The sequence below is a fragment of the Candoia aspera genome, chromosome 3, assembly GCF_035149785.1.
Source record: "Candoia aspera isolate rCanAsp1 chromosome 3, rCanAsp1.hap2, whole genome shotgun sequence".
In the NCBI taxonomy this organism is placed as follows: Eukaryota; Metazoa; Chordata; class Lepidosauria; order Squamata; family Boidae; genus Candoia; species Candoia aspera.
The window spans coordinates 206022681-206037933 of record NC_086155.1 but is presented as its reverse complement, the minus strand read 5'-3'; the positions used below and the strand labels follow the sequence as shown (position 1 = coordinate 206037933).

General features: G+C 41.5%; 1 protein-coding gene across 3 annotated transcripts in view; it reads left to right on the top strand.

The window, feature by feature from the left end:
- TSNARE1 (t-SNARE domain containing 1) overlaps positions 1–15253 on the top strand; it is a 209151-nt gene that overhangs the window by 114714 nt on the left and 79184 nt on the right. For all 3 annotated transcript variants that reach the window (XM_063300282.1, XM_063300281.1, XM_063300283.1), the window contains exon 8: positions 13262–13334. In XM_063300282.1, coding sequence (XP_063156352.1) covers positions 13262–13334 — 73 coding nt within the window. The remainder of the gene's footprint in view (positions 1–13261; positions 13335–15253) is intronic.

Genomic DNA, 15253 nt, shown 5'->3' with positions numbered 1-15253 from the left:
CAAGCCATCCCAGAGTAGATTATAAGTGTCAGAAAACTTAAACTCACTTGTCTTCTCATTTTTTTTTTTAAATGATGAGACAATAGCAGGGGTTAGTGAAGAAATGTGTAACTTGGTAAAGGTCCATCCTTCAATAGTTCCTTTATTTGATTTGATTTTAAGCTTTGAAAATAGCGTCTCATTTACAGATGAATGTTACAGGTATTCGGGGATGTCAAAGAGGGCAAAATGCATTAAAACACTTCCAAGAACTGGCGCTCACGAGACCTATGTCTGTGGCAAATTCGAGTGACAGATTTTCTTGCAAGTTACATCTATTTTCAACTGTCTCTCTTGCTGCTTAATGAGAAAGATGAGAATAGAATGCCAAAACAGTGACAACAGGTGTGATATTACAGGCAACAGAAAGCAAGGTTATAGCCCCAAATGGAAATGCATTGCATGCTAATAATAGCTCCTTGGAGTAAAATTAACAGAGATTGTATTTAATTTGTCCTGAATTATCTCAGTCTCAGGGCTGATCCATGTATTAATAACAAAAACAGTGGTGTTCTTTATTTAAAGCATTTGGAGAATACCTACTCCATTTGTACATGATTGGTGATTGCAAGACAGGATTTGCCAGAGTCATTTCAAAAGAGAATTTTGTAAAACAGTCTAATTTAAAAGAATGATGATTTACAATTTTACAGTTTTATTTCCATGAGCTGTATAGTGTGTTCAAAGGCATCAAGTTAAAAAAAAAAGTAGATATAGAAATAGAAATAGATAGCCATCATAACAAAATGTCTTACTGTTGCTGTTACAGCTAGGAAGATAGAGAATGTAATACACTTTGCCAAATTTGGCTGAACTCAAAATGCTAACAGAGTTGATTTGATTCTTGATTGATTATGTGCCATCAAGATGTTGTTGACTCCTAGCGACCACATAGATAGATTTTCTCCATGATGATCTGTCCCTAACTTGGTCCTTCAGCTCTTCCAACAGTGCACTCATGGCCATTCTGAGCTCATCTTGCTGCTGGTCATCCTCTTCTTCTCTTTCCTTCCACCTTTCCCAGCATTAGAGCCTTCTCCAGAGAGCTGGGTCTTCACATCAGGTGTTCGAAGTAGAATAATTTGAGCCCAGTCATTTATGCCTTGAGTGAGAACTCTGAGTTGATATGTTCAATGATCCCTTTGTTTGTGTTCTTGGCTATGCATGGTCTTCTCAGGAGTCTTCTCCAACACATTTCAAAAGCATCAATACTCCTTCTATCCTGCTTCTTCAAAGTCCAACTTTCACTTCCATAGATGGTCATGGGGTTAACTGTGGTTAATACTTGGATGAAAGATCACCAAGGAATCCCAGGATTGTAGATGAGTCTGGGAAGTTGAAGAAGGAGGGAATAGCAAACCACTTCCATACTGCTGCCAAGAAAATCACACACACTTCTAGGAAGTCACCAGGAAACAAGGTCAACTTAAGAAACATGTAAGATTCCACCTTGCTGCTGTATGCATATTCGATTGAGCAAATTAGTGATACCAATCCAGTTAAATAAAGAAAGAGAACCAGAATCACAAGATATAAATTATTTACTCTTCACTTACAAGATGCTTAAGGTGGCTCATTACTTTGGTAAGGCTGTTTCTTATTCTACATTCATAGAGTGCCACCCCATGAATGTGTGCCAAAGTATATGTCCGATGTAAAAAGCTCTATTAAAACATTTGTGTGTGTGTGTGTGTGTGTGTGACTAATCCCTGCAGTTTTCTTGGCAAGGTTTTCAGAAGGGGATTCCTGGGGCTGAGAGAAAGGGACTGGCCCAAAGTCACCCAGCTGGTTTCCCTGGCTGAGACAGGACTCAAACACAGGGCCTCCTCACTTTCAATCCCACGCCAGTGACCCCTAACCAGGCTGGCTGTCATACAACATATCATTTCCTCACATTTCCCCAGGTCACCAGGCAGCTCCTAGTGATTGTGTTTCCTCTGTAACTGGTTTATAATATGTATTAGAATATTGCTTGTAATTATTTCCTTGTACGTGCCCATACAATTTCAGTAAATTGAAAATCAGCTGACCTGTTTATGAAATGCATAAAACATGGCATGCTGCTTCTTTCTACAGTGAATGTGAACGTATTTCACCTAGTGAAAGGTGTTCTATAGTGGAGCATACATGGACCAATCCATTTTGCCTTTGTTTCAATTTCAGCTATGGGGAAAAAACAAATCCCTGTGGCATTCTTTCATGCTGCCGGTGTGCGTATCTTCAGAGCTGCACCAAGGCTCACTGTGTTTTGTTTTATTGTGACTCTGATTCAGCTGCAATTTGAGGTAGGGGAAACTGATCTTTACTATAGCTATCTGGGAGATGGAACAGTTAAAAGAAGAGGAGGAGGGGGAAGAAGGGGAATAGGTGGTGCTGGTGGTGGAGATGGTGGTGACCACAATCACCACCAGCAGCAGCTCCTCCTCCTCTTCCTCTTCTCTTCCTCTTTGTCCTCTTCCTCTTCTTCTTCCTCTTCCTGTCCTTCTCCTTCCTCTTCCTCCTCTTCTCCCCTTCTTCCCCCTCCTCCTCTTCTTTTAACTGTTCCATCTCCCAGATAGCTATAGTAAAGATCAGTTTCCCCTACCTCAATTTGCAGCTGAATCAGGGAAGCACTTGATACAAAGACTAGATTTAATTTACAAGGAGAGGTTACAAGATGGAAACAAATTGAACTCTAGAACTTCTCATCACAGTGTCAACTGTCTAAGTTTTTGTTTTTGTTTTTTTTTATTTTTCATTTATTTTGAACTGGGGATAGAACCATAATAATTGTGTGTGTTTCCACCTCATTTTATTGAGGGGAATCATTTTAGACAGCTAAAAATAAAAGAGACACGGGCTTAGCAGATGCAAAATGGTGAAGCTTAAATGAGCTGGAAAGGGTGTCAGATAATTCTATGAAGTTAATAATTTGAGAGGTAACAGGATAATTTCCAGCAGCTGCATTAGATCAATTGTATAAGAGTGTGTTTTGATACAGGCTAGATGAAGCTGTCCCAGGTTCTTTGTATATGACTGACTCTCAGCAACGCTGTCAAAGGACTATGTTCTGGCTATCAACTTTTTGAGGATTGAGACTCTATCTTTTTTTTTTTTTTTTAGCAAAAATGATGTTGCATAGATATTTCAGGGCAAAAATTGCACAATCATCACAGGTATCTTGTAGTATGCAAGGATGGACTGGGGAATTTTAAAGGGATTTTAGGAGGCAGTGTCATTTACCTCTGCAAATTGCATGACATCTCATGAGATCATCCAGATCTTGTAAGACTTTGATGCTGCTCATCCTTGAGATCTGTTGCAAGGATGGTGAATTATTTGGAATTCTTATGTCATCATCACTTATGCAAGAATGCTGAAAACTCATCAGATTGCCAAATCTCACAGGTTCTTGTCCATATTGATATATGTTGAGAGATCTATGAATACCATCCATGGATACCATCTCATGAATGCCTAGGGGCACCATTTTGCCAACCCTTGTCATAGACAGAAAAATGGACAGGGGCCTTTCTTCAGCCTCTTACTGCATAACTAATTCCTCCGACCTTTACCTTTAGGTGAACATCTACCAGGCTTTTGTGACTATGTCTCTGATTAAAGTTTTCATTCACTCATTCTCTTGCTCTCTCTAAGTGCATTGTATCTGCTTGTTATCTTGTCCACAGATAGTCTGAGTTTCCCTCTTGTTGGCTTTTTATGGATTTATTCCCTTTTGGAAAATCTTCCCAGACTGATGCCACAATAGTAGTTTTAAAAAAAGCATTTATGAAAGAATATGTAATACAGAAACAGGAGGAAGGGAGTGGGGAGAGAGAGGAGGGAGAGAAGGAGAAAGCAGAACATGAAAGATCTATCTGTATCCACCTGTCCTGTATGGACTAAGAGATGGTCAGGCAAATATAAAAGGAAGTCCTTTATTTACAAACAACTATTTACAATAGACAAGTGTCCATAGATCAGGCAGTAATGTTCATTCAAGTCCACCCAGGCAAGGGATGGAAACAAGGCAAGGCTGCAGGATCTGGAGTGGCAGGAGTTCGTGGCAGCACAGCAAGACAGAACTCGGCTAATCCTCTCAATGAGGCAGCAAGATCGGGTGTGGCTAGAGCATGTGGCAAGGAGGATGCTTGAGGCTCGACTGCAGGGTGTGGCACAGAGAGATGGCTGGGTTCAGTGACGGAGGCAGGGCAAGGCTCAGTTCTGGAGGTGAGGCTGGACTCTGCTGGAATGCCAAGACAAGGCTCGGATCTGGGGGCAAGGCAGGGCTTGGCTGGAGCAACAAGACGAGGCTCAGAACTGGAGGCAAGGCTGGGCTCGGCTGGAACAGTGTGCAGCGGAGGTAAGTCCATGACAATAGGAGGAGCTGGCACTGATTCTGTGTTGGCTACAGGTGAGGCTCCAGGCTCTGGTGAGGACTCTCGAGGAGAAGCTGTTAGCTCAGTGGATCGGTCATCTCCAGCAGCTTGCTCCTTGCACTGGTGCCTTTTTAATGGATCCTTTTCACACCATTTCTCCTCTGCAGCCAATTGGGATGACTTTTGCTTTGCTTGCTTCTCAGCTCTCCTCTCACGAGAGCTGATTGAAGGATTCAAACCTCCCTCCGGTTCTTGCCCAATCAGCATCTCTGCATTTTCCCACTCTGCTAACTCACTCCTGGTTTCTAATTCCTAAAATCCTTCCCGATAAGTTTTGTTTTCCCCTTCTGGCTCAGCATAAGTTTTGTTTTCGGAGTCAGGGTCAGACTCGAACCTTACATCACCTTTGCTTCCTTTGTAACTGTGTATTTCATTGGAGTGGGAAGACACCGTGCTGAGCCCTCTCTTCAGGGAGCATCCAAGCAACACCACTTTGATTTGCTTGTTTTTAGCCATCCAAATGTCATTGTTGCAACATTCCTGCTTCCAGTGTTGAAAGAAAAGGATCATGGATCACTAGTCTGGGAAACAACTCTTTTGCCATACTTCATTGTGGGTTCTCATTACTTCACTGCCTAGCAACCTTATTCCCTAATCCATAATATCCCCTATCCCTAATTCGGTATATTGAATCTTCTGGATAATTGGAAGAGTAGATCCTCTCTTTTGTCTGAGTATGTGGTTGATATCACATTTTCAGTGAAGCAATAATTGAATGATAATTTATTATTCATGACAGTTTAAAGTGGCAATAATTACTCTGGTTTCCCAGAAGTCCCTTAAAACAAAAATGAATTTCTCTGAAATATTTTCCCCACAGTTAAATTACCTCTGTGGCCTTCCACTGAACAAATAACTGGTGCAGAATTATTAAAATGTGGAAGAGCTCTTTTCCATTGCTTTTCTGGACCATTTAAGTTCTCCACTTGCTCAAGGAAAGATAATGGAGTTTGGGTTAAAAATACCATGCCATGCAATCCTATGCAGATTTATTTGGAAGCAGCTCCTACTGACTACTTAGTAAGTGTGCATAACATTACAATATTAAGTCATGATCCCATGTTCATTTTTCTGGGAATAAGATTTGTTAAGCTAAATGGAGCTTCTGAATAGACATATATGGGTCTGTATTGGTTGTCTTCGTTGGCATCTCTCCAACAAAAAGATTGATCAGTTGGCTTCTTTCTCAGTTGAGAACTGAATGTGTTTTAGATTCATGTCCTGTATAGTATTATGAATGTTCCCGTTCCGATATAAAATATTGCTAGCAGTGCCACTGATATTTCCTATGGATAAAATGCTGAGGAATTGTAAGGTTTTCAGACGGAGTGTGATAAAGGTCATGTTGTTGCTCTTGTTATTATCAATAATTACATTTACAGTCCACAAGTCCCTAAGGACTCTAGGTGGTTTATAAATAAGATACATAAGAAACAGTATACAGGAACCAGAAAGTCCACAAACTAATGAAAACTAGGGAAGGGAAGGGAAGGGAAGGGAAGGGAACCAAGATGGAACCAAGGCCCAAAAGCCCTCTGAAAAAGCTGTTTTGAGCATCTTCCAGAGGCAGGCAGGGTAGGAGCAAACAGGATCTCCACTAGGAGGCTATGAAGCTGGTTTGCGTTTCTTCAAGACAGTTAGTCCATTTTACCAAGTACCATTCATTCATTTGTTCATTCATTTTATATTTATATTATCAACTACTTTCACCAGCCTCAGACAGAGGTCTTTACTGGATCCCTTATCTTAGACTCATTTAATTGGATTGAACTCATAAAGCAAAGAGCAAAGCTTCTGGATACCAGCAACAAGATTGAAATCAAATGAATCTGGACTGCAAAACTGGGATCCATGAAGCTAATGGGACACTATAGTAGATTCTGCTTTAATTCATGGATTGGGTATGTTCTGGGTGAATTTATTCTGGTGTAGATGTGTCTAGGGAGGACTCTGGGGCTGAGAGAACACCTAGACCCTGAGCTAGTAGTGACTAATATAAACTTTTTCAGAAAGTCCTTCCTCCCTCCCTCCCTCCCTCCCTCCCTCCCTCCCTCTGATTTTGCAATATTTAATAAAATTTTAGAATCCTTAATGACCCAGTGGGTCTCATTCAGGGAAGGGATATAACCCACCATGTCAGGCTACTGAAGGAAAGAGGTTGCCACTTTCCTCCTCCCTGTTATGGGTTGTGGGACAACAGTTTGGAGACCCCTCCTGGTTATCAGTAGGACCCCGACCCAATCCACATGCATGCATATATCCCATTATGGGCAAAAACCTCGACCTTTCCCAAAATGTTCCCAGACAGTTTCTGCATTTCTTTCTATGCTTGGGTAACTCTTTTAGCCCCAATTCTCTAGAAAGCCTGGTTCCTAGAACAGTTTACAAGCAATGAAAAAGAATCATTATACAGTAAAACAGAAAAGCAGTCTTTTAGAGCAGGCTTAATGTCTAAACAATCTGATGCAAAATCAGAAATGATGGGAAGATAGAAGTTGGAGAATTCAGTAAATAAATAACCACCAGCATTTTCTGGAAACAGAATTTACAACTCTTAATGTCAACTCTCTGAACTAAAAGCTTTACTCAATGCCTATCTGGGTCAGATTCTTGCTGGCCAGCCAAGGTTTCAGTTCCAGAAGAATGAAAGCAGGAAGTCCATGGTACATATGATAGCTCTGAAGGACTACAGTTCCCATGCACTATTATAACTTCTAACAATGTTTCTCCTGTCCCAGCTTGGACCTCTTCTCATATTTTCTCATACTTTTTCTACCCAAGAGCTATCAGTTCATCCAGTTCACCCAGAAATTGCCTCTTGTTGGAGAACCACAATGTGTTTTGAGAGCAAATCTTTTCCTGTGACTTCTTAAAAGACTTCATTCTGGTATTTCTCCACCCACTGCAGAAACTAACACTCCTTTTGCCTCTACAGCCTGTTTTCAGGTGGTTTCGAATACTTTCATCCATGTTCCTTCATTCCTTCACACCAATACAAAGTACATGGTATATACAGGAAGAAGTCACTACATAAGCCTACAGATCATTATACATAACTGCCTAGTAATGCCAATAATGACATGGTAACCATCAGTGATGTACAGCTATTTATTTATTTATTTTTTATCCCACCTTTATTATTTTTATAAATAACTCAAGGCGGCGAACATACCTAATACTCCTTCCTCCTCCTATTTTCCCCACAACAACAACCCTGTGAGGTAGGTTGGGCTGAGAGAGACAGTGACTGGCCGAAGGTCACCCAGCTGGCTTTTGTGCCCAAGGCGGGACTAGAACTCACAGACTCCTGGTTTCTAGCCCAGCACCTTAAGCACTAGACCAAAGTGGTTCTCTATTCAGATCTGAAGCAGAAAAAATGCTTCAGAGGGAATGTGGACGCACTCACTGCTCCCGTTGATCCCTCCTTATGCCTTCAGGACATCATGGAAAAAGGATGCTGCCATGATTATGTTGTATTTGGTTCAAGCATGGAGAAACCCTAAAAGCAGCTTTTGCCTCCTCCAGTAGGACTATTCTTATGTTCTACATTGCCTACTCAAAATAAATCTTTTTCTCCTGATGCATATCCACGGACATTAATGGAGGGGAAAATGCTGTCAAGGGCTGTGTGTGTGAAAATGATTTGCCCAGAGAGCAAAGAGCAAAGGAAGGTGCTTCTCTGCAAGTGGGCAGTAATGTCAGCTTGGGTGAAGAAAACAATTGTACCGCTTTCTTCCCTTTGGCTGAATGTTAGAAGCTTTCCATTCCATTCGTTCAGGTGGGAGATGCCTCTAGGACCTTTCAATTCAGATTTGAAAGCGAACAGACAAAATTGTATGAAGTAATTCATAACAAAGGGAGCCTTTTCAAGACAGCGTCTGGAGACCCTTGCCCTCAATACACGCAAAGTTAATGAATTGCAAACACAGTCCATACCACATTTTCCTACACACAACCCTAAGGTGAAAGGGATGTGTTGAAGATGACGACTCCATACTCATTTGGACCTTTTCAACTAAGCATGCACTCTGTGAATAAACCGCAATTCCAGGAACATTTGTGTGCATACCATTAATTTTAGCACGTCTACCCACCCATCCCCAAAAAATAAATACAAAAGAAATTGAATTTATTTTTGTAAGCTTAAGGGGAAAATACCAAAGGATCTCACCTTGCCATGAAAAGATAAGTTGTTTGAGTTGTTTTTAAAACAAAGAAAAAAATCCGGATCAATAGAACAGAGAATTGTTGAGAACGGCTGGTTGGATTTGCACAGCACGTCTAATATACAAACTGAATTTTGCGGAAAGTGCTGAGCTGAGTTAGTGTTAGCCTTTGTTGGTGTTTTATTTTGTTGCTAGTTTAGTATGTTCCACAAACCCAATGCCCTTAGTTGCTTTATGGTTCCATGTATTGGGTGAACCTAGGAAAATGTGTTAATTCAGTAACCCAGTCAAATATGTTTTGCAAATGCCCCAGACCCAGCATTGTTGCATACCTGGAAGCTTATTTCCCTGACTCTGTAATTAATTCCATTATAGCAAATTAAATTCAGAGCACCATACAGAAGGTGAATGTGCAAGCAAAATTGTGTTTATTAGGAAAAGAACCATATGTCAATCCCTGCATTAAACACACACACGCACACACAACGTATAAAGTACTAAATGAATGCAAGTGACATGAACAATAGCTCAGTTGTAATTGGGGGTGAAATGGAGGGGCTCTGCCTGAGACTTTGAAAGGCCATAGCAAAGAAGAATGATTGGTAAATGGCTAGAGATGCCCGCTGTGTACCACTAATGACCATTGTTTTATTAAAGGGGCTTCAATGTTTTATGAAAGGACTTCCAAGTTTCACTGGAGCCCTGCAATGTATCTATTTCTTGCCAGTCCATGCATGATTGCAGTTCTTCTCCCCAGAAACTCTGAGCAACACTTCAGATTACCATAATTAATTAGTGGTCAGTTGTATTTGGCGATAAAGAGAGTCAAATATATTTGTGACCATTGTCTACCTTTTGTTCTCTTCCTCTTCTTCCTCCTCCATTTATTGTTTGTTGGTTTCTCGTATCTGCTCACTGGTTCCATTGCCTGCTTCTCTAGTGTGTTCAATCATTCACAACAGTGCTCTCTCTGGCTTTATTGCAAATTAATGAGATTCTTACTGCATTACGTAATTAATTACTGTGTTATTCAGTCGCATAATGAACTCTACCCCTGAAGAATGTAGATCCACTTGGCAGCCCTTATGAATTCATCACAGGAGACAATTTCACCATCAAGCAGCCTTTAGAGAATTCTCTGAATGCAGAGCTCCTAATTTTAGAATGAGAGTCAGTTTGGAGTCATGGTTAAAGTCACTGGAGTGGAAACCAGGAGGCAGTGGGTTCTTGTCCTGCCTGGGTGACCATGTGCCAGTCCCTCTCTCAGCCCTAGGAAGAAGAAGGTAAGGGCAAACCACTTCCGAAAATGCTGCCAAAAAACCTGCAGACTTATGCATGTAGTCACTGAGAGTCAAGTTGACCCAAAGGTGTGCATGCACACGTGCACAATTCTAAGGATGCCCATATATGTAAATGAATATTTGGGAAGGGTGGCTCCATAATAATATATGGAAATGACCTTGGGAGACAGGCGGAACAGCCTCAGACTAGGCAAGTCAGATAAGAGGCAGCTGAGCCCACAGAAGGAACGGGGGTGTGGTAAATGTCTCAGAAGGGACCCTCCCTAGTTTCTTGGGCTGTAAAGGCGACGGAGAGAAATGTACTTTCAGACTTGCAAGATTTTAATGTAACCTTACAATAAAGTTAGTTCATCTGGGTGTGCTTCCTGTCTGGATTACCTTGCAAGGCTGACAAGTTCCCACTGCCCATGTAAAACAATATTCCACGATCCAGTATGTCTTGGTGCAGAGGTATATCACCCTGCAGGTGGCTTCTGAAAGTCTTGGGTGTGCTCCTTAGAGACCTCCAAAAGTTCTTACCCAATAGTAACATTTAATATGACAGAAGGGGAAAATAATTAAATGCATGACTGCAGAGTAATCATGTTAAGTATATTTAGTTTTAATTAAATTTACATTTAAATGAAGTCAGATCTAATTTAGTTTCAGCTCTGTCTTCACCTGCTACTTTTGGAGAGCTGTCCCTGGCTAAGGAACAGATGACAGTCCCTGGTATTCATTCCTCCAGTGAAATCTGAATTAAGAATTGCTTTGCCATTATTCTGAATAAGTTGTCTAACTCTCCCTCTGTGTCCATAGTCCCTGTCCTCTAAACCCACCCAATGTAATACTTGGGTTCTACAAGTTCTGTATGTAAAAAAATGAAAAGCACAAGTTGATTGATTGATTGACTATGTGCCATCAAGTCAATTTCAAATTCTAGCAACCACATAGTTAGATTTTCTCCAAGACAATCTGTCCCTAACCTGGTCTTTCAAGTCTTCCAACAGTGCACTCATCGCCACTGTAACTGAATCTATCCACCTTGCTGCTGATCCTCCTCCTCTCCTCTGTCCTTCCCCAGCATTAGAGCCTCTTCCAGAGAGCTGGGTCTTCGCATAATGTCTGAAGCTGGCATAATTTGAGCCTGGCCATTTGTGCCTCCAGTGAGAACTCTGGGTTGAGTTGTTCAATGATCCACTGGTTTGTTTTTTGGACTGTCCACAGTATTCTCGGGAGTCTTCTCCAACACCAAAGTTCAAAGGCATCAATACTCTTCCCATCCTGCTTCTTGGAAGTCCAACTTTTGCTCACATAGAGCATCACAGGGAATATGATGGCTTGTGCGATTCTGATCTTTGTAGATATAGACACATCACGGCATTTTCCAAGGCCTTCATGGCTGACCTACCACGTGCTAGTCTGTGGCGTATTTCTTAACCGTTTCTTCCTTTGCTTTTGATGATTTATCCTAAAACTACTGGTACAGACCCTTTATGTGCAAGATCATTGAGCTCTTCTTAAAAACACATCGCTTTTAGGTTTATTGAGGGGACTATACATTCCATCATGTTATAAGTCAGAGGGTCTGCGTGCCCTAGCTTGATCTAGGTATCCACACACTGGCCAGACTGACAATGGAGCCAAGGACCCAGAGAGGCGGTGGTCCTTCCTGCATATGGATTTTATTTATTTCCTTGTTTCTACCCACACACTCTTCGCATGCCTCCCTATGGCAATTTACAACACAACACCAAATGTTGGCATGTATGTTTACAAAGCTGAGAAGTTTCACACTGAGAAAGTGTGAAAGAGGCAAAATGTTAATAAAACTTAGCACCCAACCAGTTCAAGAATCAGCCATGAAACCACACCCAACAGGACCAAAACAGCTATCAAATGTAAATTTCAGTGGCCAATCAAAGAAGGAAGGATAGCTTCTATAAGTGGGGTTTCACATGTCTTTTAAAAGAAGCCCAGGATGAAGACCACACCTCATCCTTTTAAATCAAGAAATAAATCCCACAAAATTCACCCCCAGCCCACCCCCACGATGAGGAAGCATCGCAGAACGTGAGGGGGTATTTCGTTTATTAAGATCTATATTTACGTAGACATTATTTTTACTGATTTGTGATTGTCATTTTTAGTAAATAAAAATACAAAAATACTGAGCTGGGGGGGACAGGAAAAAAAAAGGACAGAAATCTATCCTGAGTTCCTTTGAGGCCCTTCCTTCCTTCCTTCCTTCCTTCCTTCCTTCCTTCCTTCCTTCCTTCCTTCCTTCCTTCCTCCTTCCTTCCTTCCTTCCTTCCTCCTTCCTTCCTTCCTTCCTCCTTCCTTCCTTCCTTCCTTCCTTCCTTCCTTCCTTCCTTCCTTCCTTCCTTCCTTCCTTCCTGATAAAAAAGATTTCTCACCCCCTCCCACCCTTTTAGTACATCAGCTAAGTAGAAGAGGGAGAGAAAAATCTTGTTTGCAATGTCATATAATAATTTGTGAGTTTTAATTGTGGACTGCACCTAATGAATACTCAGGTATTGATTAAGGTGCAACAGTTTTGTTGTTTTTGCTGTCTATTAGATTATTTTAGCCTGGGCTGCCTGCGTGTTTCAATGTTTTTAGCTGTTTTTATGTTTTCCCTAGTTTTGTATGCCGCCCAGAGTCCACTAGAGTTGGGTGGCCAATAAATCTGAATGAATGAATAAATTAATGAATAAATTAATGAATAATATCCCTCCCCCCCCCCCCATGTATGTTTCTGTATAATGTTGCTCCATAAATATAAGAGCCTAATCTGGAATACTATGACAAGAAATCACTTGGTTACACCTTCCCTTTTCTGATGCCGGAATTATCCTATGCCACTTTCCTGCATATTTTTGCACTGGGCATAGAGCATGTGATAAAACTGACCTCCGAACACGATTCAGAATGGTTCTGAGATGAGCTGAGAGCAAGCTGTTGGGACAAAGCATCTGAGAAATACTTGAATCAGTATGTGTGTGCGTGAAAGTGAGGGGTTCATCCTCAGGCAACATTGCTGAGCAAGCGTGAAAGACGTAAGGTATGAGTAACTGGGGCATGGGTGGGGGAATCCTTGATCTACTTCATCTTTTGGAGTTTTTGGATGGTTCTTGTGTGCTAGGCTACTTACCAATAATGCTTCATTGTGGTGTCTCAAGTGCATTTTCTGGTTCCTTTCTTTCAGTACAAAAATGGGAGGTCTCTCACTGGGAACAAAAACAGTTGGGAGAAGACAAACAATATTTATCCAGCTGCTAAGAGTACCTTGCTATTTAAAAAGTTAACTTATAGGTCTTTGCACTCATACTTTTTCTTCCTTATTTTTTTTCCCCAGAGTGATATGCTAGATGTCAACGAAATCATTAAGGACCTGGCAACTATGGTGTATGAGCAGGGAGACAAGATAGGTAGGTATCATCACGGCTGTCACTGATTGAAATCTTGCTACCAAAGATAAGCTAAAGTCCTTCGGGCTACTACAGGTAGTCCTCGCTTAACAACTATTTCTTTAGTGATGGTTCAGACTTACAAGGGTGCTGAAAAACCGACTTACGACTGGTCCCCACACGTATGACCGTCACAGCATCCCTGCAGTCATGTGATCATGATTTGGGCACTTGGCAACTGATTCGCATTTATGACCATTGCAGCCTCCTGTGGTCATGTGATTGCCATTTTCGACCTTTCCGGCCGGTGTCTGGAACGCAAAGTCAATGGGGAACCGTGTGATTTGCTTAATGGCCATGTGATTCACTTAACACCTGTGGTGATTCACGTAATGACCACTGCAAAAAAGGTGATAAACTCAGGTCAGATTCACAACTGAAATTCCGGTCCCAGTTGTGGTTGTTAAATGAGGACTACCTGTACACATAAAAAAGAAAGAGGGTCAGCCATCGTCTGGACTCTATCACTTCTGAATGCATGGGAGTGGGGGAATTTTCAGCAGGACTGGACTGTCCTCATCTTGCATGAAACCAAGTCTATCAAGAAGCAGTTTCCTAGCCTAGATTTCTCACTGGGGTTTCTTTTCTGTTTAATGCACAATAATTTTGTGTGGAGGAACATTCAAACATCCTATGGGGTGGCACGTTCAGTGTGAGTTGGAACAATCCAAAGACAAGTTGAACGCTTGCTTTATGCCTGGCCCATGATGGTGATCAGGATACACCTGAGTGAGTGAGGGACAGCTGACCAAACTCATCTTTTGAACAATTCACCCTAGAAGAGATGGAAGTTTATCAGAAGTGTCTTCACCTAACATGATACTGTGTTGCAGATTCTAACCTTAAGTCCTGTGATGTAAATTTCATCCCTGTGTCATAGGTCAATAGAACTTATAAATACTAAACAAAATGCAGTTCATTAAGCCATGTAGTACAGAGCTGATGGTTGAGTGACTGATAATTCACACATCCTCCCTCCCTGCAGGGAGCCAACAGATATTAGGGGCAACTGGAAGCTGCTTCATGCTTTGAGCATGGCCCAAAAGTGGCATCCAAAAGTGGTGTCCCAGTCATCCTGTAGGCTTCCCACATACCTGCTCCTTTTTGACTAGCAATGGGATATTTCATCTAACACTTGGAGAAACAAGGAAATCGTTGTATGCAAAAGTACAAGCAAGCCATGGTGCAAAGGGAAGGGCTTTGGAACAGAAGAACAAGAGTTGTTGAAGGTTTCGAGCCAGGAGCCAATTAGTATCCGTTGAATATGGTTATAATTATTGTTACGTGGTTTTTGTAGTTGAATACGTGTGGTTCATTTGATCGAGGTCAGTAAGGGTATTATATCTTCCAAGGCAGATTGGAAGAAAGGAGGGACAATTGGCAATGAGAATCAACCAATATGGACTGGATTCATGTTATTTTGAGCAAATGCTGTTTGTGCCTTTCCAGACTCTCAGATACATCGAGAGAGAGAGGGAGAGAGATGCAATATTTTTCTTAGCTAGACCTTTCTGTCTTCTGTGCATATGCAGTGGGAAATAGACAAATGTACTTACTGCTGACTGAAATCAAGACTGGGAAGAAGCTCCCACATTTTTCAAAATGCATCAATGCTTAGACTCACAATGTATTAGGAATGATGGAAGGCAAATCCTGTAGACAGGATTAAAGCTGTTGTTGCCCTTTTGTTTCAGACATGAGGATCTCTTCCTTTAGTTCTCAAAGTATCAGTTCCTATACAGTACATTAACATTGGGCTTCACTTAATACTATCTGTCATGTCAAAAGGGACTGAAAACGGACCCTCTCTGCTCATGGTTGGAAAGCGTCTCCCATTCAGAGACCCATCGGAAGATGCCATTTTCCCTGCTGCCATGCTC